Raw genomic sequence first — 27,050 nt, 5'->3', positions numbered from 1 at the left:
CCCCTTTTGGATGATTTTTTTTTTAACACAAATGGCTACCATTGATGCCGTGGTTTCAGTTTGTCCTATTGTAGGGCTTCCATGAACTAAGGTGAACTCATTCTGTTTAAGGGTATATTTAGTCATGGTCTTCAATACTACATTTCTATTTTTTCTCTCTCTGGATCATAAAGTTATTTGTTCACCTTAGCTTAATTTCCCTTGAATGTCTATGTGCTGGAAAAGAGAGTAGCAGTGCGGTAGAAGAGATAAGCTCTGTTTTAAATCCCACCTCTGACTCATACTGACCCTGCCTGTTGTCACAGCCTCACAACCTCTCAGTTCCCCCAAGCAACTCTTTAAGAATGTAAGTTATAGATTATCATTTTTTTTAAAAATGTCATTAGTAGAGAGAATTCACATGCTGAGAATTCCCAGCACTAAAGAAATTACAGGCATTGACACCCCCCCCAAAAAAAGACAAAAGACTTCTAACAGTTTCCTAGAAGCATAGACATAGAGCTGGAAGATCTGAGACCTTTGAGTCCAATCATCTCAATTTACAGATGGGGAAACTGAGACCCAAGGAAGAGATATGATATGTAGGATCCCAGGTCTAGAGCTTGTGATGTTTGAAAAGGTTGAGAGTCATAATTTCTGGGTAATTCATCCTTTCATTAATAATGCTAGAATTTTATTAATAAAAGGGTCATTGCCACTCTCAAACGCCAAAGACCCCCATGGCAGTGGGCTCATGCTATATATCCCCTTGGAAGAGTGGGTGTTCCTAAGGATGCCAATCAATTCTGATCGATTAACAATTGATGTGAGGTGGACTTTACAAAGAGAGGTGGGCTCATTCCAGTGAGGGGCTGGGACAGTAACATCATGTCAATCTTGGACAAAAAGACTCTCTCTATACCCAGACCACTCTAGACAAAGGGTCTACCTCCACCCAAACTTGTCTGTGTGGAATGCAATGGGCAGGAATTCACCTAGATAAGCTGGTCTTGGAGGGGTAAATTTTTGGCAGTGGTCAGTAATGTCCTTCAAAGGCTGGGCTTCTATCAAGGAAATAGGACAGGGAAAAAGTCTGGATCTCCCCCATAATTGGTTACTAATGATCATTTCTCTCAAGCTGAAAGGCATCTCAGAAGCCATCAAGTCCATACCTTTCATTTTATATGTGAGAAAATTGAGGCTCAGAAGACTTGCTCAGGGTCACAAGGCTGGTAAGAGTACAAGGCAGCATTTGAACTGAGGTCTGCTTAGCTCCAAGTCAAGTATTTTATCTGTTATGACACTGATGTTTTCTAATGACTTTCCATTCAGCCACACCATGGCTCTTGGAATTAAGGCTTCTTACTGAGAAATGAACATGTAACACGTTCATCTTAAAAATTCAAGACTTAGTAGAAAATGGTAAAACAATACCGTACACAGAACCAAATGGATCTTTAAAATGCCTGTAGTCTAAGACATTTCAATATATCAGTGATCATAGATGAACCTTTTGCCTTTAGCCTCAGTCTACATATTTCAAACTGAAATTACTTACACTCTTTTACCTAAGCACCAGTTAAATTCTTAAAATGTTGTAGCCAACCATGATTGTTTCGCCTTCACTTACCACCAGGTGGATTTTATTTTCATCTACATTTACCTTTGCCTTAGTGTGTGGGGTATTTGAGAGAGGATACACATTTGCCTTTTAGGGTGCAGTGTCATGGGAAAAGCTGAGTGGTTTCATAGAACCTCAGATCTCTACCTTTCTGATCTCTTTGTACTCTTAAAAATCATGGGTACCCCAAAGAATTTTTGTCTATATGGTTTATATCTACCAATATTTGCTGTATTAGAGACTGAAACTGATGATTTAAAACTATTTATCAATTCACTTAAAATAACAATAATAGACCCATTGTATATTATCATAAACATTTTAAAATAACTTTTCTAAAACAAAAGTGAGAAGAGTGACATTGTTTTATGATCAGTTTATGATCCTGTGTTCCTCAGGAGTCTCTTTTTGTTTTTTAGCATGGGAGCTGCTGTAAAAATAAGTTACATGTCAAGATAAAACTCACAATTTGGAATGAATGAATGAATGAATGAATGAAAGATATTTATTAAGGTGCCAATGCAGTGCAGTGTAGTGAACAGGAAGCTGAATTTGAATTCAGAAGACATGGGTTCATGTTGTGCCTATGACACATACTGGCTGTTTGACTGTGGGCAAGTCACTCAGCCTCCCAGTGCTTTAGAGGCATTTCTCTAAGACTGTAAGTTGCAAAGAAGGTACCTACATGAATAAGAAGAGGAGGAAGTTTCTGCATCACAGAGTTTCCTATACTACTGCAAACACAGGTCCAGTCCCATTCCCCATCCCTTTTTATATGCCATGAACTGTGCTACCAGCTGGGGACACAAATCAAAAAAGCAAAACAGGTCCTGCCCTCAAGGAGAATACATTCTAATATGGGACTAGGAGATTGATGGCCAGGGAGAGATTTTTGCTCAGGAAAATGGAAAGAATAGTGAGTGGAGTATTAGAGCAATTAACATCTCCTTTACTGGAATGTTAGAATTGATTTATGAGACAAATTGCACATATGAGATCTTCAAATAAAACTCATGAAGTAAACTGTAGTATTTTCAAATAAATTTCAGCCATGTTCCAAATTTGCTATAAATATTGAAAGTCTTTCTATGGCAAAAAGTAGATATAATTTATTAACTTCGGGGGCATAGTTCCAAATTCCTTTCCAGAATGATTGGACCAATTCAAACCCACACCAAGAGTGCACTATTATGCTCATTTCCCTCCCCACAGCCCATCCAGTATTTGTTTTTTTTTTTTTCAATTTTGCCATCTTGATGAGTAGAAACTCAGGGGTGCTTTATTTACATTTCATTAATTATTTGTGATTCAGAGTGTTTTGTTAAAAATATTGTTATAGTTTGGATTTCTTCTTTTGAAAAGTTTCTATTAATATTATCTAACCATTTATCAATTAGTGAATGACTCTTATTCTTCCATATTTGAATTAATTACTTATATATTTTGGAAATGATAATTTTTATCAGAAAACCTTGGTGAAAACATCTCTTCCTCCAGTTAGTTGCTTCCTTTTTAATTTTAGCTACATTGTTTTTGCTTCTGTAAAAAAAAGTCTTTTAAAAATTATGTAATTATAATTTTGCACTTTAGCTCCAGAGGTTCTCTTTATCCTCTAATTCATAAGCTGCTCCCCTATCTACAAATATGAATGGTAGCTTCTTCTTTGCTCATCTAATTCATTTATGTTGGCACCGTTTATGTCTCAGAAGTTATATCAGCTCAAGGGAATGCAATCTTGGAACGTAAACAAATGGCCATGATGAGATCTACCTGAACATCTTTAGTCCCGTGTAGTTATGCTAAAACTCTTTGTCTGTTTTCCTCCTTCTACATAGACACACACAGGAGAAAAGGAGAAGATATGCCCATATTGTGGACAAAAATTTGCGAGCAATGGGACACTACGAGTACACATTCGAAGCCATACAGGTCTGTGTCCTCTACTTGTCAATACAAAACAAATAAAGAACTGATGTGCTTTGTGGCCAAAGTGTGGCATCATGTTCCTTTTAGGTTCTACAGGTTACATGGAAGTTTAAGTTTTAACTCCCTGAAAAATTGAAGAAAGATTCTGTTCTTTTTTTTCTGCCAAAACTTGCAACATAACTGTCTCTAAACCCAGTAAAGCATGCAATCTAAGAGTACTTTGATATTTCTTTTTTGAGAGCAGAATTTAAATTTCCCTTGTGGTTTCATGCATTTGTTATCTCTATGGATAAAATTGGGATAAGAGTAAGTGGGCAGGTTTTCCTTGCATTGTGGTTATTTGTGTACATGACAGCTGCCATGGTTAATTCAATCCAACAAACATCTAGGAAGTGCCCACAGACTGAATTCAAGGCCCTGTGGTAGCCACTGGGGAGAAAAAGATAGATAAGCTATAAACTGTGCTCTCCAAGAGCTCTCCAGGGAAGACAGTCATGTACCTAAATACCTGTAATGTGAGTGAAAAGAGAAGGTCTGAGCTAAGTGTTATCAGAAATGTAATCAAGGAAAGATCCTTTCCCCCTTGGGGGAGGGAAGGGAGAGAGGAGAAAGTGATATCTGAATTGGACTTTTAATCTATAATCCCTGCTGGGTTAGAAACTCATTGACCACAAGAATCATTCTTTGGCATCCCCTTCATTTCTGAGCTCAATATATTGTACATAGTACATATTCAAATATTTGTTGAATAAATGAATGAATTATGTTCTTAACTAGGTTGATACATCTTCCTTTATGACTCCTTTGGATCAAATCCAATGAGACTCATTTCATCTAGACCAGGATTTCTTAATTTAGTGTTTATCACACACACACACACACACACACACACACACATTCTTAGACTTACACACACATGCACATATATGTGATATATACATATATATTTATAGATAGGTAATTATTTCAATATCATCTGATTCCTTTGTAATCCTGTGTATTTTATCTTATTCATTAAAATATTATTCTGAGGAGTCTATAAGTTTCATCAGGTTAGAAGGGTGCCATGACACAGAAAACCTTAAGAATATGAACTCCAATGGAATGAATCATCACAGGATCATATTGTTTGCAGCTTGAAAGGACCTTAGAGACATCTAGTGCAAACCCTTCATTTTATACAAGGGGAAATGGAGACCCAGTTAGGTGAAAGGACTTACCCAAAGTCTTACAGGTAGCTAGTGGCAGAGACAGAATTTGATTCCATGTTTTATGTTTCTAAGTATAATGACATAATGATTTTTTAAAGACCCCTGTTTATTTTTATTTTATTATTCATATATAATATGGGTTCCAATAAATAAGGGCAGTTAATGAAGAAGGAACAGTAGAGCTTAAAGGAAGCACAACTCAGTAGAACTCTGGCTGTCAAGGGACTGGCAATCTAGGAGACTCCCTCCTATTCCACAAAAGTAGTCACAAGCAAAATTGTTTAGTAACAAAGAAACAGTAAGTCTCCAAACATTTAAGGGTTTTATGCTAAAATGCAACTGGGAAAGATCTGAAGACTACATCTGATCTTCAGGGATTGGCTGGTGCTGGGAAGGAAAGAGGCACCTTGCTTGGTGACTAGCGTTTGCCGAATGTCTGCCTTTTTGTGAACAACCTAAGAGATGTGGGAGAAGAGCTTGCTGAGAAAAAGGGCAAGTGAAGTGGTGTTAGGATGGAGTGGACCGCCAGGGCAGCCCATGTGGGCCTCACTACTGTTACCTCCAGTTGTGTTCAAGAACAGCCTAGAGTATCACCTGTAAAGGATATTACAGAAGAAATGCATGAATTGGGAAGGGGGCAGGGATGAAAAAGGGGACTTCCACAAATGCCAACACTAACATTTTGTAATTCTATAACAGCAAGCAGTTATTTTTGATTCCTATCTTCTGTTTTCATATCCCCTTCATTTCCTAGCATGTTCCTCCATCTTCCCCTACCCAAAGAATCATTCTTAGGACAAAGGAGAGAGAGAGAGAGAGAGAGAGAGAGAGAGAGAGAGAGAGAGAGAGAGAGAGAGAGAGAGAGAGAGAGAGAGAGAGAGAGAAACAGAGACAGAGACAGAGAGCACAGTTCAGTAAAACTAGACAGCAAATCAACTGAGTCTGACAATAAACTTCATCTTCTACATCCATAGTAATTCCTGTGATCCTCAGTCCCTGACTGTGAAAAAAAGGAAATCTCTTTCTCAACTCCTGCTGCCCTCTCACTAATCCCTATCCCCTCAGCTCCAGCCCTTCCTCCCCCATATTTCATTTCTTTCCTGTTTGCCATCTCCACTGTGCCTTCTGGAAATCCCATTTTGCAATTAGCAAACCTCCCTTATTCAAGACCTTTTTCTTTTATATTCCTTCTGTCTACTGGCTCTCATTGAGACTTGCCCACACTAGTCAAATGACATCTCATTCCTGGCCATCTTTATCTAAGCTGGCTACACTTTCTTTGGTCTCTGTAGTAGGAATTATAACACTCCTTAATTCCCATGACCACTTCCAGACTCAGCTACCTCTCTTTCTTGAAGATTCACTCTATATCAATTTGTTACCCAATTCTGATCCTGTTTGCCATTGTCTACTAGAACATTCTTCTTCCTTTCTCAATACACTGAGTGCCTGATTCATGGTCTCTCCTTTTAATTCCTGCCTTCATGCTAGGGGATTTACCAGGCCTGTTTACATTTACTTGAATACCTTACTTACAGGTGCCTAGAAATATCTCTGCAAACAGCTGCACAAAACCCCTGAAGCTTGTGGCAGTACATCTTCCACCCTGGAAGCAGAAACCTACTTTAACAAAGAATTAAAAGTGAAGAAATAGGCTGGGGAAATGAGCAAACAACAACAAAAAAATCTGACCATAGAAGATCAAAACACACACTCAGAAGAAGATAAAAAAGTCAAAGTTTCTACATTCAAGAAAAACAGGAATTGGCCTCAGGGCACGGAAGAGCTCAAAAAGGATTTTGAAAATCAAGTAAGAGAAGTAGAAGAAAAATTGGAAAGAGAAATGAGAGTGATGGAAGAAAATCATGAAAAAAGAGTCAACAGGTTGTGAAAGGCAGAAAAAAAAATACTGAAGAAAATAACTCCTTACAAACACATTAGGCCAAATGGCAAAAGAGGTACAAAATGTCAGTCAGGAGAAGAATGTCTTGAAAAGCAGAAATGGCCAAATAGAAAAAGAAGCACAAAAACCATTTATTTATTTATTTGTTTTGTTTTGTTTTGTTTTTTGCTAGGTAATGGGGTTAAGTAACTTTCCCAGGGTCACTCAGATAGTAAGTAAGTGTCAAGTATCTAAGACCAGATTTGAACTCAGGTCCTCCTGACTCCAGGGCAATGCTCTATCCACTGTGCTACCTAGCTGCCCCTAGCACAAAAATGTATTGGAGAAAAAAAAAAACCCTTAAAAATTGGAATTAGCCAAGTGGAAAAGGAGATACAAAACTTCACTGAATTAAATAATTCCTTAAAATTTAGAGTTGATCAAATGGAAACTAATGCCTTTATAAAAAATCAAGAAATAAAATAAAACCAAAAGAGTGGGAAAAAAAATAGAAGACAATGGGAAATATCTCATTGGAAAAACAACTGACCTGGAAAATAGATACAGGAGAGAAAATTTTAAAAGTATTGGACTACCTGAAAGCCAATATCAAAAAAAAAAAAAGCCTAGACATCATCTTTCAAGAAAATATCAAGAGAAACTGCCCTGATATTCTAGAACTAGAATATAAAATAAAAATTGCAATAATCCACCCATCACCTCTTGAAAGAGATCCCAAAATGAAAACTGCCAGGAATAATATAGCCAAATTTCAGAGCTCCCAGCTTAAAGAGAAAATATTGCAAGCAGCCAGAAAGAAACAATTCAAGCATCATGGAGCCACAGTCAGAATAACACAAGATTTAGCAGCTTCTACATTAAAGGACTGAAGGGTTTGGAATATGTTATTCCAGAGGGAAAAGGAGCTAGGATTACAACCAAGAATCACCTACCCAGCAAAATTGAGTATAATCCTTCAAGGGAAAAATGGGTATTCAATTAAGTAGAGTACTTTCAAGCATTCTTGATAAGACCAGAGTTGAATAGAAAATTTGACTTTCAAATGCACAACTCAAGAGAAGCATAAGAAAGTAAACAGGAAAGGGAAACCATAAGGGACTTAACGAAGTTAAACTGTTTATATGCCTACATGGGAAGATGATACTTGTAAGTCATTAAAACTTTCTCATTACTAGGGAAGTTAGAAGGGGTATTTTATAGACATAGGGCTCAGGTGTGAGTTGAATATGAAGGGATGATATCTAAAAAATAAAATTAAGAGATGAGAAAAAGGAATGCATTGGGGAAAAGGGAAAGGGAGAGGCAGAATGAAGTAAATTATCTCACATAAAAGAGTCAAGAAAAACCTTCTACAGTGGAGGGGAAGATAAGGGAGGTGGGGGAGAGTGAGTGAACCTTAAACTTATCAGAATTGTCTCAAAGAGGAAATAACATACATACTCAAGTGGGTATAGAAATCTATCTTCCCCTACAGGAAAGTAGGAGGGGAATGGGATAAAAGAAGGGAGCCATGATAGAAGGGAAGGCAGATTGGAGGAGGCAGAAGTCAGAAGCAAAACACTTTTGAGGAGAGACAGGTTAAAAGGAGAGAGAGAATAGAATAAAGAGGGAGATAAATAGGATGGAGGGAAATGTAATTAACAATGATGATTGTAAAAAAATTGAAACTTTTCTTATAAAGATATTATTTCTCAAATATATAGGGAAATTAGTGAAATTTGTAAAAACAAAAGCCTTTCCTCAATTGATAAATGATCAAAAGATATGTACAGTTTTCAGATAAGTAACAACAGTTGTCTATAACCATGTGAAAAATGCTCTAAATCACTATTGATTTGAGAAATGCAACTTAAAACAATTCTGAGGTACTACCTCATACCTATTAGATTGGGTAATAGTTCAGAAAAGGAAAATGACAAGTGTGGGAGAAGATGTGGGGAAAATGAGACATTTATACACTGTTGGTGGAGTTGTGAACTGATCCAACCATTTTGTAGACCAATTTGGAACTATGCCCAAAGGGCCATAAAGTCACACATACCTTTTGACCTAGTAATAACCCTGTTAGATCTGTCTCTAAAAAGAGATTTAAAAAAGGAAAAAGGACCTATGTGTTCAAAAATAATTATAGAAGCTTTTTTTCTGGTAACACAGAATTGGAAACTGAGGGGATGCCCTTCAATTGGGTAATGATTGAAGAAATTGTGCTATGTGGTTGTGACATGTGGTTGTGGTGTGGATGTGATATAACTATTGTGCTATAAGAAATGATGAGCAGATGCTCTCAGAAAAATCTGGAAAGACTTACATGAGCGTATGCAAAGTGAAATGTACTGTGTACAAATAACACCAATATTGTAAGATAATCAGCTGTGAATGATTTAGGTATTCTTAGAAATACAATGATCCAAGACAACTCTGAAGGACTTATGATGAAAAATGCTGCCCATCCCCAGAGAAGGAATTGGTGGTGTCTGAATACAGATTGAAGCATACTTTTCTTATTTATTTTTCTTGAGGGTTTTTTTTTTTGGTCTGTTTTCTTTCACAACATTACTAATATGGAAATATATTTTGCATGACTACACAAGTATAACCTATATTGAATTGCTTGCTTTCTCAATGAGGTGGGTGGAGAGAGATGAAGGGAGAGAATTTGGAACTCTTAAAGTTTTAAAAATAAATGTTAAAATTTGTTTTTAAATATATTTTGGGGAAAAATAAAATATTAAATTAAAAAAAGGGGAGTGTTTAGATCTTTGTCTGGAATACAGTTCTGTAATTCATCCTTGGTGTTTCCAGTGTGCAAATGACAGAGATAATACTCCATAGATGAGCTTGAACAGTATATCACCTTCACCTGTGTTTTATCCCATTGGTTTATAGCTTCTTAGGGTCAGCGAGAACTGGGGTTAATTCAGCAAAAAGAAACTACTGACTGTGACATGAATTCTGTTGATGGTTCATAAATTGTGAAAGAAATTATAGGAACTCCTTTTTTTTTTTAAAGCTGTGGGCCAGAAGGTTAATTGCTTGCCCACAGTTCCAACCAACTTTCAGCGTTAACAGATGCCAGCTGTCATTGGACACTTCCCCCCCCCCAACTGTAGCTTTATATACATGGTTATTAAAGAGCAAATCACTGTCTTAGAGAAAAAAAATATTGGCTTAATTCAGGTTACATGTGAAAAATGGCTGCTATCTTTGGGCTCCAAAAGAAGCAGCTGAAACTCATAATTTCTTGAGCTTGAATTTTCATTTGCTATATTTCTTTTTTACAAAAAATATTTTTGGGGAGAGTAAAGTCTTCATGTAGGTCACTTGGGATTATCTGAAGACAACTTATAGTAATGGGAAGAATACTGGGTTTGGAATTAGTAGACATGTTTATAATGGCAATTCAATTTATTCCACAAACGTTAAAAATATATATATTTATTATGTATGAAGTATTAGGGATACAGTGAAAAAAACCTAACATCCCTACCCTCAACATTCTTACCTTATGCTGGAAAGATGTATTACATATAATGTACACAGATAAATAAGTGTAAGGCAATTTGATGAGGAAACAGTATGAAGACCTGTGAATAAGTTATGAAAGAAAATAGAGAATTTTTTTCTTTTGTCATCTTCTCTTCTCCTCCACTTCCCTTCCTCTTTCTTTTCTAATTCCTTCCCCTTTTCTTTTCCCTCTTGTTTTGTTTTCTGTTCCCTTCTTTTCTCTTCATTTCCCCCCTCTTTTCATTGTGGAGATTAGAAAAGCCTTTGTTTATTGTTGGAGGAGTTGTGAAATTATCCAACCATTTTGGAGAACAATTTGGAACTATGCCCGAGGGCTATAAAAATGTGTATAACCTTTGATCCAGCAATAGCACTTCTAGGGCTATATCCCAAAGAGATCATACAAATGGGAAAAGGACCCACATGTACAAAAATATTCATAGCAGCTCTTCTTGTGGTGGCAAAGAATTGGAAATTGAGAGGATGCCCATCGATTGGGGAATGGCTGAACAACTTGTGGTATGTGAATGTAATGGAATACTATTTTGCTATAAGAAATGATGAACAGGCTGACTTCAGAAAAACCTGGAAAGACTTGTATGGTCTGATGCTAGTGAAATGAGCAGAACCAAGAGAACTTTGTACACAATAACAGCCATGTTGTGTGATGACTAATATTGATAAACTTAACCTTTCTCAGCATTACAAGGATCTAAGACATCTCCAGAGGCCTTGGGATGGAAAATACTGTCCACATCCAAAGAAAGAACTATGGAAGTTGAATCACTATCTTTTTTTTCTCTTCTGTTGAGTTTTGTTTCTTCTTTCTGATGGTTCCTCCTATTGGCTTTAATTTTTATGTACAACATCACTCATATGAAAATATGTTCAATAGGAATGTAAATGTATAGCCTATACCAGATTGTGTGCCATCTTGGGGAGGGTGGTGGGGAGGAAGGGGAAGAAAAAGTTCAAACTCAAAAGCATATGGAAGTGATTGTTGATAAATCAAAATAAATTAATAAAATTTAAAAATTAAAAAAAGAAAAGTCTTTGTTTAGAAGGTGGCATGACCTGAGCTTTTATCAAAGCTCATGACTCTATGAGGCGAGGCAGATAATTCTAGACATAGGGGTCTGACTGTGAAAAGGCATGTAGATGGGAGATGAAACACTACGTTTGGGAAACAACTAGTGATACACTTTGGCTGAACTATAACAGTAGTTGTGTATATGAAATGGATTAATTCAACAGATACAGGGTAATACGAGTTTTAAAAAAAAGTATCCTGAAAAGGTAGTTTGGAAACCTCCTCTGAGAAAAGGGTGAGGAAGTGATTGGGACAATCAAGATTTTGTGTTAGTAAGACCAGGGCGAACATCACATCCACCTAAACTTGTTTTACAAATGAGACAGCTGTGGCCCATGGAGCTTAAGTAACGGTCAAAATCAAAATGCTCATGAGAAACAAAGCCAGGACTGGAGCCCAGGGGTCATGACTCCTTATCCACAGGGTTTTTTCCCCCTCCACTGCATGTTATTCTGAGATTGTGATTTTGTGATTCTCTTATCTTCCTAATCAGCGGTATCTGTCAACTAGAAATCATCCGCATGAATCCATAAAAATAGATGGCCAACTATAGTCAATTCTGCCTCTACCATATCTCTTGCACCTGGTCCACCTTTTCTACTCCTAATAAACTTTCCCACGGCCTGCTTCTAGCCCTGTGTGATTCTTCCCCTTACACACTTCCTGCCTGTCAGACTATACAACCAGCTGCTCACCTCCTTTGTTCTCTCATCTTCAGCTTCCAGATCCTTGAGTATGCCCTGCCATGAATGGGGTTCCCCTTGCTCACCATGCTACTCTATCTCTTGCCATCCTTTGCTTCTTTAGGGTCCAGCAGTGTCAGTTCCTCCATGATGTCTTCCCTTATCCTGTTCAGTCAGAAGAGAACCTTTCTTGAAGTCCTCAGATACTTTGGTTGCATCTATAGCTCATCTTTCCCTTTCCCATCCCTACAAAATCTTTATGAAGATTATCTACAGAAATAATAATGGATTCTTGAGGAGAGTCTGAGACACAGGCTTTCACTTTTTTTTATATCAAATGATATCTTTACAATTATATGGTCTACTAAAAGATCTGTCAGTCAGTACTTACTATATGCCAGGTACTGTGCTAAGGAATTGCTAACTGTAACCAGGAGCAAGGTGCTTAACCTAAGTCTTCCTCATCTTTGTCCCTAAACCTGCCCCTAATCCCAATTTAGCTCTTACTGTTGAGGGCACCACTATTTCCCCAGTGGCCCAGACTCACATCCTTGATATCATACTTGATTTCTATATTTTCACTCCTTTCCCATGGCCAATCCATTCCTAAATCTTGTGGTTTCTACCCCATAATATCTCTTATCTATGCTGCCTCTCAATAAAGAGGCCATCACCTGATTTCAGGCCCACATCAACTCTCACGTGAACCATAATTGCCCCCTATTTAAGTTCCTCTTTTCAATTGGTCAGTAAACTAGCATTTAATGAGCACCAGCTATGTACTAGGCACTGTGTTAGGTGCTGGACGTGCAGCAAGTTTCTCTCACAGAGGTCTTATTTCTCAAATATATAGAGAACTGAGTCAGATTTATAGAAGAGCCTTCCTCCAGCTGATAAGTGGTCAAAGGATAGGAACAGAGAGTTTTTAGGAGAAGAAATCAAAGCTATCAGTAGTCACATGAGAAAAACATTAAATTATTATTGATTAGGGAAGTTTTATATGAGCTGATGCAAAGCAAAGTGAGCAAAACCAGGAGAATATTGTATATAGTAACACTAATATTGTAAGAATGATCAACTGTGAAAGACTTAGCTGTTCTGATCAAGACAATGATCCAAGTTAATTCCAAAGGACTCAAGATGAAAAATGCTATCCACCTTCAGAGAGAGAACTAATGAACTCTGAACACAGATTCAAGCATGCTATTTTTTATTGGTTTGGGTATTTTCTTTTGCAACATGGCTAATAGGGAAAAATATTTTGCGTGACTTCACACACATAATCAATAAACTGCCTTCTCAAGGGGTGTGGAATTCTTTAGACAGAGGGACAGAATTTGGAAATCAAAATTTAAAAAGTAGATATTAAAATGTTTTTAAGTGTAATTGGGAAATATTTAATGAAAAGTGAAAATATATTTTGGCATATTGTAGAATGCAACCATCCATGTCATTGGATAGAAAAATCGAAAATCCTTTCTTGATCATTCAGTAGGATCATATGTTTATAGTTCAACTAGTCCAAGCTCCTCATTTTTACAGACAAGGAAAGAGAAGTCAAATAACTGGTCTAGGATCACATAACTAATAAGTGTGAGAGGCAAGATTTGAACCTATGTCCTCTAGAATCTATATTTAATTCTATATAGTATATAACCCTATTGTCATATCTGAAATTGTATAATGATTAATTCCTTATTCTACTTTTATCTATTAAGTAATAGAGTTATCTATTTTTTCTAACATTAACTCATGAAACATGTCTAATTTATCCTTAATTTTTAAGGAGGTATTATAATTCTTCTGGTGTCACTGAAGTTTTCACAAATGAAATCTATGTGCTTTTGGTTATATGTGCTTGGGTTGTGTATGTGGTGATAATTTTTAAATTGATTGAGTTTCCTTTTGCCATCTGGCATAGTATTCAAAACAAGCTCTTTTTAATGTTAGTTGTAGCACAATATGATAAAGAAAGAAGGAAGGAGGGAAGGAAGGAAGGAAGGAAGGAAGGAAGGAAGGAAGGAAGGAAGGAAGGAAGGAAGGAAAGGAAGGAAGGAAGGAAAGGAAGGAAGGAAGGAGGAGGAAGAAGAAGGAAGGAGGGAAGGAAGGAAGGAAGGAAGGAAGGAAGGAAGGAAGGAAGGAAAGAAGGAAGGAAGGAAGGAAAGAAGGAAGGGAGGAAGGAAAGAAGGGAGGGAGGGAGGAAGGAAGGGAGGGAGGAAGGAAGGAAGGGAGGAAGGAAGGGAGGGAGGAAGGAAGGAAGGGAGGAAGGAAGGAAGGAGGGAAGGAAGGAAGGAAGGAAGGAAGGAGGGAAGGAAGGAAGGAAGGAAGGAAAGAAGGAAGGAAGGAAGGAAAGAGAAGGAAGGAAGGAGAGAAGGGAGGGAGGGAGGAAGGGAGGGAGGGAGGAAGGAAGGGAGGGAGGGAGGAAGGAAGGGAGGGAGGGAGGAAGGAAGGAAGGAAAGAAGGGAGGGAGGGAGGAAGGAAGGGAGGGAGGGAGGAAGGGAGGAAGGAAGGAAGGAAAGAAGGGAGGGAGGAAGGAAGGGAGGGAGGGAGGAAAGAAGGAAGGAAGGAAGGAAGGAAGCAAAGCAGGAAGATAGTGACCATCCCAGAGTTGGAGGTAAACAACAAAGTTGTCAATTTCCTCCATAGCTGACACAGAAACTAGCCCATACTGAGCTGATTGCAGGTATTTAGTGAACACTTGTTGAATTAATGTGTATTTTTCCAGGGGTGAAGAATCTGTGGCCTCAAGACCATATGTGGAATTCTAAGTTCTTGGGGCAGGCCTTTTGACTGAGTCCAAGTTTTACAGAACAAATCCTTTTATTAAGGGTATTTGTTCTGAGAAGTTTGTATTCAGTCTAAACTTCAGACGTACAGCATTAGTGATAGTTGATTCAATTCAGTACATTTATTTCATACCACTCAGTATTTACAAGGCTCTATTCTGTACTGCAGTGTAGGAAAATAGGGTCTTCCTTTTCAAAGAGAATAAAAAGAAGGGAATAAGACAAGGTCACAACTATAACAAGGCAGAATGTGATAAGTGTGATAAGAGAGGAACAAAATATGATAGAGGTTCAGAGCAAGGACGGATCCTATCAAAGCATGGGGAGGGATATAACTTAAGAAAGGCTCTATGAAACAAGTTGGTGTTTTAATTTGCCATTGAAAAAAAGAGTGGGATGCCAACATACGTACTTGGGGGAACAGCAAGGACAAAGGAATAGAGAAATAAATAAACCCAGAAACTGTTCAAGACCCTATGAATATTGGAAGTAGATTGTTGTTGAATTAATTTCAGAATAGACTGAGTTTGGCTTTTCCCCTCACAATGAGGTTCTCAAACTTTTGGGTGTCAGGACCCCAAAAGTATTGAGGATCCATGCCCCAAAGACCTTCCATTTATGTGGATTGTACCTATCAGTATTTACCATGTTAGAAATTAAAATGCTCCAATATTATTATAAAAAAAATTTTGATCTTCTGGAATCCCTGAAAGGGTTTTGAGGAATCCTTGGGATACCCAGATCATGTTTTAAGAGCTGCTGCCCTACTATGTATGTAAGAGAGTAGTAGGAGATGAGGCTAGAGAGAAAGGTAGATTAGAACTATATTCTAGGGGGCTTTGAAAGCCATTCTGAAGCTTTGGTTATGATGTAGTAGGCACTAGAGAACCACTGAAGATCTTTGAACAGGAATGGAAGATGACTAAAATACAACAGTAATGACATGATGAGTGAAATAATATTTTTAAATGACATTTTCAAAGTATCGTTATGTCCTTAGACATTAGTATTATTTCCATGTTGTCTCCCCATTCAAGGCTGAGTTCCTTGAAATCAGAGGCTGATTTGACTTTTATTTGTTACCCCAGTGCCTAGTACAATGCCTGGAACAGAATAGGTGTTTAATAATTGCTTGTTGTTTGAGTGACAATATTAAGATGAATTTTTGCTTCCAGGCCAAGTGGAGTAGATGATGGTTTAATCCACTCTTGCTCAAAGTAGCTCTTTAGTGGGTCTGTAGTCGTCCCTAGGCTAAGATAGCAGTAGAGAAACAAAATTCTATAAAAGGGTTACTGAACATAAAAAGGGAGAAAATACATTTCAGGGGTGTGTGTGTAAGTCTAGGGGAACCTTTTCCTTTTGCCCTACGCATCCCAGACTTCTAATAGAATACCACTGGATGGCAGAATATATAGGAAAAGCATTTAGACCAAATGTGGGTATGAGATCCATTTTTCCTTTCCTGAGTGGTACAGCAGTTAGTTCTAGCTTCTAGCAAGTTTAGCAAAAGGAAACTGATTGAAACTTAAGATTCTTATCCGAAATCCTACTTGTATCCCCTGTAGACACACTGAACCTTCATTGCATTAAAAAGATATATGATCTCAGTCAAACCATAGGATGGCTTGGATTGGCCAAATTTGGTCCGATATCCTATCAAGACTGTGAATGGGAAGAATCAGCCGAATACATCACTGAGCTAGAAAGAGACCAAGGGAACTATAACCACATGGAAGAAGGATCCTGGGCTAAGAAAGCTGCATTGAGCCATTTGGAGGGATAGTTAGAAGTTGGGGAGGTTAGATCCTCTCAGAAATGAATAAGAAGTAAAACAAATATACCATCATGTGGGGATCAATCTATACTATAGTATATAATGTTTCTAGGGTCATGATTTCTTGGGAACTAGGATCCTTAGGCCTCCATCACTTTCCACAGGCTGTAAAGTGAATTTAGGATTTTCAAGATCCAGTTTAATACTAGCTTGCATGAGGATTATCCTTTGACAAGGTATTCGCAGTGAAGTGTGGAAGGACTGTTCTCAAAATTAGAAATCACTGGCAACCTGGATGTGTCATTTAACTTTTATAAACTGCTTTGCTCTCCTGTAAATGGGTTTGATAATACTTGTACTACCTAGCACATAAAGTTATTGGGGAGAAAGCATTTTATAAGTCTTGGAGCTATGGTTCAGCTGGATTCAGATAAGTTACTCAACAATCCTTTCATTTTACAATCTATGATAACTCTATATGTATATACATATATGTGTGTATGTATATTCATATATATTTGTATGTTTACATATTTATACATATATACTTACATATTTCCTTACTTTTTATTCTAAACTTAACACCAAATAAAATGAATAATTTCTTATAAACAGTAAGACAGTTTCTATATGAAACTGCAAGTCTATTATAGCTTGTTTTTAATAAATTCAATGTGTTATTTACAATACTGTTCTTCCCCGTGATTGCTTCTGGTCTTCTGTCCTGTACTTTTAGCTACACTAAGAAATGCTTCATTGAGCCTATTTTCCCTCCCTCTATCTTTTTTTCTTTCTTACTTTGTTCTTTTCCTTCCTTCCTTCCATCAGTCTTTCCTTTTTTAGGGGGGTTAATCCTATCCTTTTCCTCTCTTTCCCTTTCAATTCCCACCAAAAAGAGGAAAATGGACAGAAAAAAAGGAAAGAAAGCAAAAAAGAAAAAGGAAAGGAAACCCATTTGACAAGGCTCTGTGATCTTGGGCCATTCATTTAACTGTAGACTCAGTTTTCTAGCTATTAAATAGAGATAACAATTTTAGTAGTGAGCTGAACATCAAAGAAAGACATGTATGTAAGGTATTTGGTAATTTTTAAAGGCACAATTAATATGTGTGTATATACATATTTGTAAATATACACACATATGTATGAGTACTATATTTATAAACTATGTGTCTCTGTGTGGGTATATATACATATGCACACACAGAGAGTGTGTGTGTGTGTGTGTGTGTGTGTGTGTGTGTGTGAGAGAGAGAGAGAGAGAGAGAGAGAGAGAGAGAGAGAGAGAGAGAGAATTATTATTATTACTATTATCCTGAGAGTGATATGGTATTAAGAACCTAGCAGCTTCCTGTGTTCCTACTTGTGGACCACTGGTTAATGGTGAAGCTGCTTGGTATCCCCATTCTATTTCCTAAAGTTGGTTTCTTTCCCTTTCAGGTGAGCGCCCATACCAGTGTCATTACTGTGACAAAGCTTTTAGCAAAAATGATGGATTGAAGATGCATATCCGGACCCACACTAGGGTAAGAGTGGAGCTCATCATTATTTATAAGAATTATAAGAATTCCTGAAAATGTTCTCAGCCTATTCACTTAGAACACACACACACTCTCATACATTGTTATGTTGCTGTTTATATGAAGAAATTTCCTTTGAATGCACATGATCTCTGAGATAGAAAATCTAAACTTTAACAAAACAAGGAAAAGAGTATAAACAAAATCCACAAATATACATCAACTAGAGTCCTCAGTTTATGAAGGCAGTTTATTCCTGATTAATGAATTGGAGGTATAACATTCATAGATTCTGTCAACGGACAATAGAGAATGAAATCTTCAAACTGAATCCAGAAGTCAAATAGAAGTGGTAGATAAAAGTGATATAAATCCTTTTGCCTTCTCCAGGCAAGACATAATAAGCATAAGGTTTTCCTGTAAAAAGCTATAGCTTCCTGCATTTAGAGACTTACTGGCATTCTGAAACCCACCCCAACGGGAACAGCATGTTGAGAGCCATCAACCTTTGCAATCTAGAGTCTTAACATTCACCTTTGGAACAGTAAGATGAATAGTAATGGATTCAAGAAATATCTAGACCACAGCCAATACAATATAGGAAAGAGACTAAGGGATGAAGCTTTTCTCTAGTGCCTGATATGTGCCTAGCACTGGGCTAAGCACTTCTTAACAAATATTATTGCATTTGATGAGGGCTTGTCACCCTAAGGTAACTATGGAAAAAACTAATTCTTCCTTTTCCAAAATGAGAAAGAAAACTCATACATACCCTCAGATTGGATGATAAACAGGCTTACAATTTATAAAAACAGTGCTGGAACAAACAGCTATCATTTTAGAAAGCATCAATAAAAGCAGACAACATTAAATAGTACAAGTGACTACCACTGAATTTATCAAATCTGACTGATAGAATTTTAAATCTTTACCTCCGAATGAAACCTTTGAAAAGGCTAAGATCTTTTTGTTGTTGTTGTTTTATTCTCATGAAATAAACAAGCATTTATTTTCTCTTTCTCCCACCCCACTCACTTAAAAAAAGAAAATTAAAACCATCTTAAATATTCAAAGTCAAGCAAAACAACAAATTCCCATATTCCCATACCCCCAAATATACATTTCCTTATTCATCTTGGACCTACCAAATCCATTTCCTTGCTCTTTCAGGAGGTAGGAGTATGGTTCAATATCAGTCTTTTGCAATCATGGTAGATCAATGGATTGATCAGGATTCTTAAGTATTTTAAAGTTGAATTCAATGTGTTGGTTCTTATTGTAAAAACTGTCCTCCTGGCTCTGCTTACATCACTCTGCATTACTTCATGCAAGTATTACCAGGCTTCTCTGAAATAATTCAATTCATCATTTCTCACTACCAAAATTGTATTCCATTACATTAATATACCACAGCAGTATTGTATTAAATCAATATATCATAATTTGTCCAGCTATTCCCCAACTGATAGCGCATAACTGTTTCCAGTTCTTGCTACTATAAAAAAAAAGCTGCTATAAACATTTTTATACATATGGGTTGTGTTTCCTCTTTTGCTGATCTCTTTGGTATATAAAACTAGTAGCATTATTACTGGGTCAAATGTGAACCATTTAGTGATGTAGGGGGTATAATTCCAAATTGCTTTCTGGAATGGCTGGAACAATTCACAGCTCCATAAATTTTATATTTATGTGCCTTTAAAAAAATTCTGCACTCCTATGACATTTGCCATTTTCTCCTTTTGTCAACCTTGCAAATTTGAGAAGTATGAAATAGTATTTCAGAGTTACTTATTTTACATTTCTCTAATTGTTTGTAATTTGGAGGATTAGAAAAATATGTAGATGACTATTGATTGCTTGGATGTCTTTTGATGAGGACTGGATTTTCCTAGCCTTTGACCATTTATCAGTTGGGGAATGGCTCTTATTATAAATTTGAATTGATACCTTATATAGCTTGGAAATGTGATCTTTATCAAAATCTTTCCCCAAACTTCCACCACCACCCTCACTAAATTATTTGCCAAAAAATGGTTAATTTCTAAGAATAGAACTGGAAGACCCTCCATTGGGCAGTATCTACACAAATTCCTCCAAATGCATTCTTCTTTGTTGTCAAAGAAACTTACAGCAAGTGGCATATGGATTTGTTAATAGAAACAGAGGGGTTCAAGATAGAAACACAAAATCAGGTCCTTGCTACCGGAAACAACAAAAAAGTCATTGTTTTAAGATATCAGACTTATAGATAGGTACAGATAGTCACAGTATCACTACAAGTCCCAAACCTTTTGGACCCTATGATCAATATCTTAAGTAATAAACAGTCATCAGAGCTATACATTACGTGACAGGTGGTATTCTCGAAGTCAACTTTTCTGCTTTGTGCTTCATAAAAGGTAATGGGATGTAATGGAAAGAACACTGCACTTGGGATCAGTAGAGCCTTTCTTCTTTTTTATTTTTTTTTGCTAGGCAATGGGATTAAGTGACTTGCCCAGGGCCGCACAGCTAGTAAGTGGTATGTGTCTGAGGCCAGATTTGAACTCAGGTCCTCCTGAATCCAGGGCCAGGGCTCTATCCCACCTGCCCCAGAGCCTTTCTTCTGAATCGTAATTTTCTTGCAGCAGTGTAGCCCAGAGTAAATCAGATATTCTCTGAGTCTCAGTTTCTTCATCTCTAAAATATGGACTATAAACTTGTGCTACCTGACACACGATTCTGAAGAATCAACTTCTTTGTAAAGCTTAAAGTGCTATGTTAGTAGGAGTTATTACTGTCCTAGAAGGAATGAGCCTGTAGGCAGCACCTCCGCAGAAATGGAAAGGAGAAAGATGTCATTAAAATAAGACCTGTAGTTTTGTGAAAATCAAAAGCACTGAGGCAAGGAACTTTTTTTTTCTAGTAGTAATATGGGAGATAAAAGTCTCTTAGTGAGACAATCAGATGCTGACATTTTATGTTAGTTACTGGGATCTAATAGCGTCTACTTTGCATGGGGTATAAGAAAAAGTGTATCGACCTAAAAGCTAAATTTCTTCCTCCCCTCCTTATTTTTTTTTTGTTTTGATATCCTCTCTGACTTTCTGCATGATATTTAAAATCTACAATGAATCATATCTATATTCTTTTTTGGCTTTTTAAAAAATATATAAATGGGGTTCAATACAATAACAATATCTAATATTTCTATAGCAAATTAAGTTTCCAAAACTCTTTACATTGTCAGTCAAGAAGCATTTATTGAGGGCTTACTACGTGCCAGTCACGGTATTATATGCTGGGGATACAAAAAATAATAAAAAGGAGCAAATACAACCCCTGACCTTCAGGAGATTCCATTCTAATGAGGAAGAAAGTATGAATATAAATAGCTACAAACATACAAGGCCCATACAGAGTAGGTGGAAGTCACCTTTATATCCATCCATTATGTTGCCTGATCCTCACAACAACCCCATGACATGACACCCTGTTTTCTGAAGAAGTATACTGAAGGTAAATGAGGCACAGCTGTGGAACCAGGCTCATATAGCTCATAACTATTAGAGACAGGGATGGAAGCAAAGTCTCCAAGAGCAGAGTTTCATTCAATCGCACAGCACTGCCTCTCCATAATGAGTTGAGAGAAAATATTTTTAACATGACATACTTTATTGGTGCTAGTAGTGAAAAATGAATAGAATGACAGTTTAGAAAAGATCTAATGTGTTCATTTATAGCATCTTCCACAAATGTAGTAAAAACCATATGTATTCTTCCCCCCACCCCCATTCTATTCTCTTAACCTGAGTATTTGGGAAATGTGGCTAAACATAAGTTTGGAGCTGTGTGCCACTCCGCAGTTGCAACATATGTGGCGTGATATTTCAAATATGGGAAAAATATGTTTCTTGGAATGATAGTTTTCTTTCCTTTTAAAACAAAAAACAAATGGATAGGGAACCATGCAAGACATCGTTAGAAATTGTTGGAGGACTGGTATTGTCATGGTATTCTTAGATGTGTTCACCCATAGTTTAAAGGTAAAGTCAATTTCACTTCTCTGGTGTTTTATGTAAACGAACCAAAATTGAAGCAATTCATTTCAGATAAAGAAGGTTATAGGGTTTTAGAATTAAAAAGGACCTTGGAGATTACATCATTACATGTACTTGCTTTTGAATATCAGAATATAAACTCCTTGAGGGGCAGGACTATTTTTTTGTTTTGTTTTTTCTTTGTGTGTGTCAGGAGTGACTGGCACATAGTAGGTGTTTAATACATGCATGTTGATTGACTTGTCCATCCACAGCATTTGTGCTTCCTATGGGATTTTGTCCCCTCCTCTTTATTTACTTGTGGTTTCTTATTGCTTCTTGAAGAGCCTACATTTTTGGAAAAGCAAAGCAAAACAAACTATTCCAGAATGTTGTTATCTTCTCTATCCCTTGTTATTAGTCCTTGTTCATGTTGTTTTCCTGATTTTGGTAACTTCACTTTGCATCAGTTCACATACATGTTTCCATGCTTCTCTATTCATCATGTTCATCAGTTCTTAAAGCATTTATTGTTTAATCATTTCAGTCATGTCTGATTTTTTGTGACCCTATTTGGGGTTTTCTTGGCAAAGATACTGAAGTCGTTTTCATTTCTTTTTCCAGCTTACTTAACAAATAAGGAACTGAGGCAAACAGGGTTAAGTGACTTGCCCAGGGTCACAGAGTTAGTAAGTGTCTGAGGCTGGTTTTGAACTTAGGAAGGTGAATCTTCCTGACTTCAGGCTTAGCACTCTATCTACTGCACCACTTAACTGCCCCTTCTTACTGCATAGTAATACTCCATTACACTCAAGTGCCATGATTTTTTTCTAGTTATTTCTCAGTCTACTTTATTTCATTATCTTTGTTAACCACAAAAAGGCTTCTGTGAATGTTTTGATGTATGTGAAGTCTTCATTTTTGTCAGTGGCCTCCTTGGAGTATATATGTAGCATTGAAATGCTTAGATCAAGGAGCATTTCTTTTATTCATTCATTCCTTCATCCATTCATTTGTTTGTTATCTACCTATTTATATGGATATTTTAGTGATTTTGTTTTGCAAAATTTAAATTATTTTCCAGAATAGTTGCATCTCCACCAACAATGTGTTAGGATGCCCTTTGCTTTAAAGCATCAAAAATCAATTAGTTCCATCTTTTGTCAGTTTGCCAGTTTGCTGAGTGTGAGGAGAAACTTCAGGGTTGTTTTGCTTTGTACTTCTCTTAATATTAGTGGGTTAGAGCATTTTCCTTGGACTTTTTAATAGTTTGAAATTCTTCATTTGAGAATTATTTGTTCATATTCTTTATCAACTTGCTGAGTTTTACCCTTCTATATTTCAATATATTATTCCTTATATCAATCTTTGAATGAATTCCATACACACACACACACACACACACACACGTGTGTGTGTGTGTGTGTGTATACATACATACATGTGAAATGAAAGATTTTTAAACGTTGCTGATGAACAGGATCAGAGCTTGTTTGAATGATCAAAAATTTTAAATGCAAACACAGGAGAAAAGTGAAACCTGGAAAATGAAATACAATTAAGTAATTAGAAAAGGCTAAATGATGATAGTGTTTATTAAGTGCTTATATTCTAATAGGAATAGAAGACACACATATCTATCTATCTCTCTATCTCTCTATCTTTTCATATGTCTTCTACTATCTTCAAGAGTCACAGATGGAATTAAGAAAGTGTGGTTTTATTACATTGCATTGGTTCTAAAGGAGAAAAAAACTTATAAGAAGGAAGATATTAGAAATAGAGAGTAAATTGCTATTTCTCGTAAGTGAAGTAGGTGAGAAGAAGAGTATGAAAGCATGGAGTAAGGTTGGGATGAACAAATATCCCACAAACTTCACTTTTGCACAGAAAGGTTGAAAAGTTATACTCATACAAAATTGGTATAGAAATACCTTAAATTCCACCATAAAAGAATAAGAAACATAGAGGGGAGAGGTAAAAGGTGTTTAATAAGTTAGGAAGAGAATAGTATCAAGCAAAAGAAACTTCAGCTTTGGAAAGTTTTTCATGAAGGGGAGATTAAAGAGAGAAAGCAAAGCTAAAGACCAATGATGTTGGACTGAGGTATTTGAAGAGACAAGAGGCAGAAAAGTGTGAACAGACAAAGTCATAGATTACTCTAGTTGATCATATTTTTTTTTCATCATTTTGTTTTCTTTATGAAGGAGAGGGGTTGGAGAATGTAGAGAGGAATGGAAAAGGTAATATTATGGATTGAAATATATCATTAAAAATGAAAATATTGATGTTAATGTAAGAATTTCAGCCATCAAACAGAGGAGGGTAACCAGAATGGTTTAGAAAGCAGAATGAAACTTTAAAACAAACCCAGGAAAATCCTTAAAGCATAAAGGCTCACAAGGAGTTAAAGTGAAGGATTGAAATTAAATGAAGTGAAGCTCAGCTATTTATTTAGTTTGTGTGTTTTTTTTTAAAGCAGGGCTAGCGATCATGGTTTCAGAAGAGCTAATTTCAAAAACTGAAATGCTCAAAAGAAAGAAGCACAGAAACAACATTCTGTTTAAAGGCACTGCCAATAAAGAAATTATATCAATATTTATATAAGTACTGATCACAAAAGTAAATCACATTGCAGAGAAAAATAGATATGGAAACTATAATAGTCTGGGATCTCATATCTTCCTTTCAGACTTTGACGGAACAAAAGATAAACAAGAAATTCAGATCCTGAATATGATATTTGAAAAGCTAGATGTGATAGAAGATCTCTGTCCATTATTGAATGGAATTGAAAGCATTATATATACTTCTTAGTTGTGGATAGAATTTTTTTTATAAAGCAATTGCTTTTTGCCTATATATAACAATATATAAACCAACATTTACTTAGAGAACCCTTAGAGATTCAACTAAAATACTAACTGAAACAATCAACATTTTTAGATAAGACACGGGATACAAAATAAAGTTACAGAATTCATCAGCCTTTCTACACATGATAAACAGTACCCAGTAGGAAGAGACAGAAAAATGGTATGCACAATATCTGTAGAGTATTCAAAATATCTGGAAGTCCATCTAATAAGACATATGCAGGAATTTTGTGAATATAGCTACAAAGTATTCTTTACAAAAATAAAGACAGGCAAATAATATAAAATCTATTAATCGCTTCTGATTTAGCAGTGCCACAATAGAGGCCTCAAGGAGCATAGATTCTCAAAAGGGAAGGCACTACGTATAGGTGAAAATTGATGAGAAAGGAGGGATTTGCTTTAGGACATGACAGAGAAGATGAGTGAAATCATAGGGAAATTGACTAACATGTCCTTTTTGGGAATGATGTATTTATTTGGTTATTCTCCCTAGAGATAGAGACCAAAAGTAGGGTGAGAAGAGAAAGAAGAGAAGGGGCACAGGACAAAGCTGGACAGAGCACAGCTTTGTAGCTCAGTGCCTGGACTAGAAGGGAGAGCTCTCACCAATCATTCAGGGACTCGGGGCAGAAGCTGAAGTTCCAGGACAGATATTGAGGCTGGAGTGAGGAAGCATAGAATGGCATTAAGATGCGTGCAGTTACACTCTTAAGCCTCCTTCGTTCCTTCTTTTATTTTGTTGTTATTTTCCTTGTGGTGACAGTGAACATTTTGTTACCTGACATTGCCTTGAGGCCACAGATGTCCTGGCAGAACCACTCCAGACCTTGCCCAATTCATTGAATCGTGTACGTAGGGGCAGACAAAGCCCTCGAGACCATCTAATCCAAACTCATTTGACAGAGAAGGAAAGTGAGGCACACAGCATTTAGAAGACACTCCCAAGTTATCACATAACACAGCAAGGACAGAAGCCAGAATTATGCAGGCTCCCCATATGGGTTGGGGGCGGGGGCAGTGCTCAGTTCCCAAGTCTCCCAGGCTCACCAAAATCTTTCTTAACTGCAGATCAGTTCAAATCCTAGGTCTGAACTAAGAGACCTATGGACTTCATTTTGTACTCTTCCCAGACTCCCTGGAAAGTCACTGCACACACTGGCTTTTGGCGAGCAACTAGAATACACGTACCATTGATTTGGAATGTTTGTGCACATGTTAGAAAAAAAAAAAGCAAAATTGCCAGTTTGGTTGGTTCAGACTTTACTAGTTTGCACTGTCTATTGCATTGACTTGGCTTCTTTCATTCAGGTGGCCAGGGCAGAGAAGGACGGAATTAACATATGTTTTTAGGAGTAGAAGCAGCCAACCATGTCTTGCCAAAAAATATTGTTCCATCCAGAATGTAGTCTTCAGCAGGCAGGACAATTTATTGCCAAGTAATAAATGACTCAATGACTGGATTTTGAATTTTTAAAATATTGAATGCTGTTTCTATTTCCCTATTGGCAAGACATGAATGAGTTCCCACACATCTGTCCCCTTCACTGCTTTTGCCAGTGCTGTGGTGGTTGCATGCAAAAGTAATTTTTTTTCCTTTTTTTCTGTTCGTGCTACAATGGGTTTTGAAACCCTGGGGCCCAGGCTTACCAAACCACCCCTTTGTGTCTTAAAATGACCAGTGTATGATCTTTTATTCCAGGCTACAGGATGGAAAGGAATCTTTTGGGAATTTAGGTCTGTCCTTCATTCAAGGACAGGGAAGCAGCTGCACTAACTGAGCTAAGGTGGGGGGAAAAGGGGGAGAAATTGGGAAAACCCCATCACATGGTAGATCAGTCTGCCTATTGACAGAATAGTCTTTGTGCTACTTATATCCTATGCACTTTTTAATGTCAAAGACTTTCAAGAAATGAATGGCTTTTGAGAAACTGGCCCATATAGTGGGCACCTGTGATTTTGTGGGGTGGGATGGTACACATACGTCAATAAAAATGCATCAATACCTCACTCATGTGCCAGGCATTATGCTAAGTGGTGGGAATATAAAGAAAGGCAAAAGGCAGCCCCTGTTCCAGGAGTTTAGTCTAATGGGATAGACAATATGGAAACAGCTACATCCCAACAAGTTATATAAAAAATAAATTGGAGATAA

The 27,050-nt window shown here is 36.9% G+C and overlaps 1 protein-coding gene across 1 annotated transcript in view; it reads left to right on the top strand.

Annotated features, from left to right (window-relative positions):
• Positions 1-27,050, top strand: part of PRDM5 (PR/SET domain 5) — a 181,208-nt gene that overhangs the window by 114,686 nt on the left and 39,472 nt on the right. The window contains 2 exon segments of the mRNA XM_021008339.2: positions 3,436-3,529; positions 17,918-18,003. Coding sequence (XP_020863998.1) covers positions 3,436-3,529; positions 17,918-18,003 — 180 coding nt within the window.

The sequence above is a fragment of the Phascolarctos cinereus genome, unplaced genomic scaffold, assembly GCF_003287225.1.
Source record: "Phascolarctos cinereus isolate Bilbo 61053 unplaced genomic scaffold, phaCin_HiC Scaffold_9;HRSCAF=440, whole genome shotgun sequence".
In the NCBI taxonomy this organism is placed as follows: Eukaryota; Metazoa; Chordata; class Mammalia; order Diprotodontia; family Phascolarctidae; genus Phascolarctos; species Phascolarctos cinereus.
The sequence above is the reverse complement of the archived record's forward strand: the minus strand, read 5'-3'. Positions and strand labels throughout refer to the sequence as shown.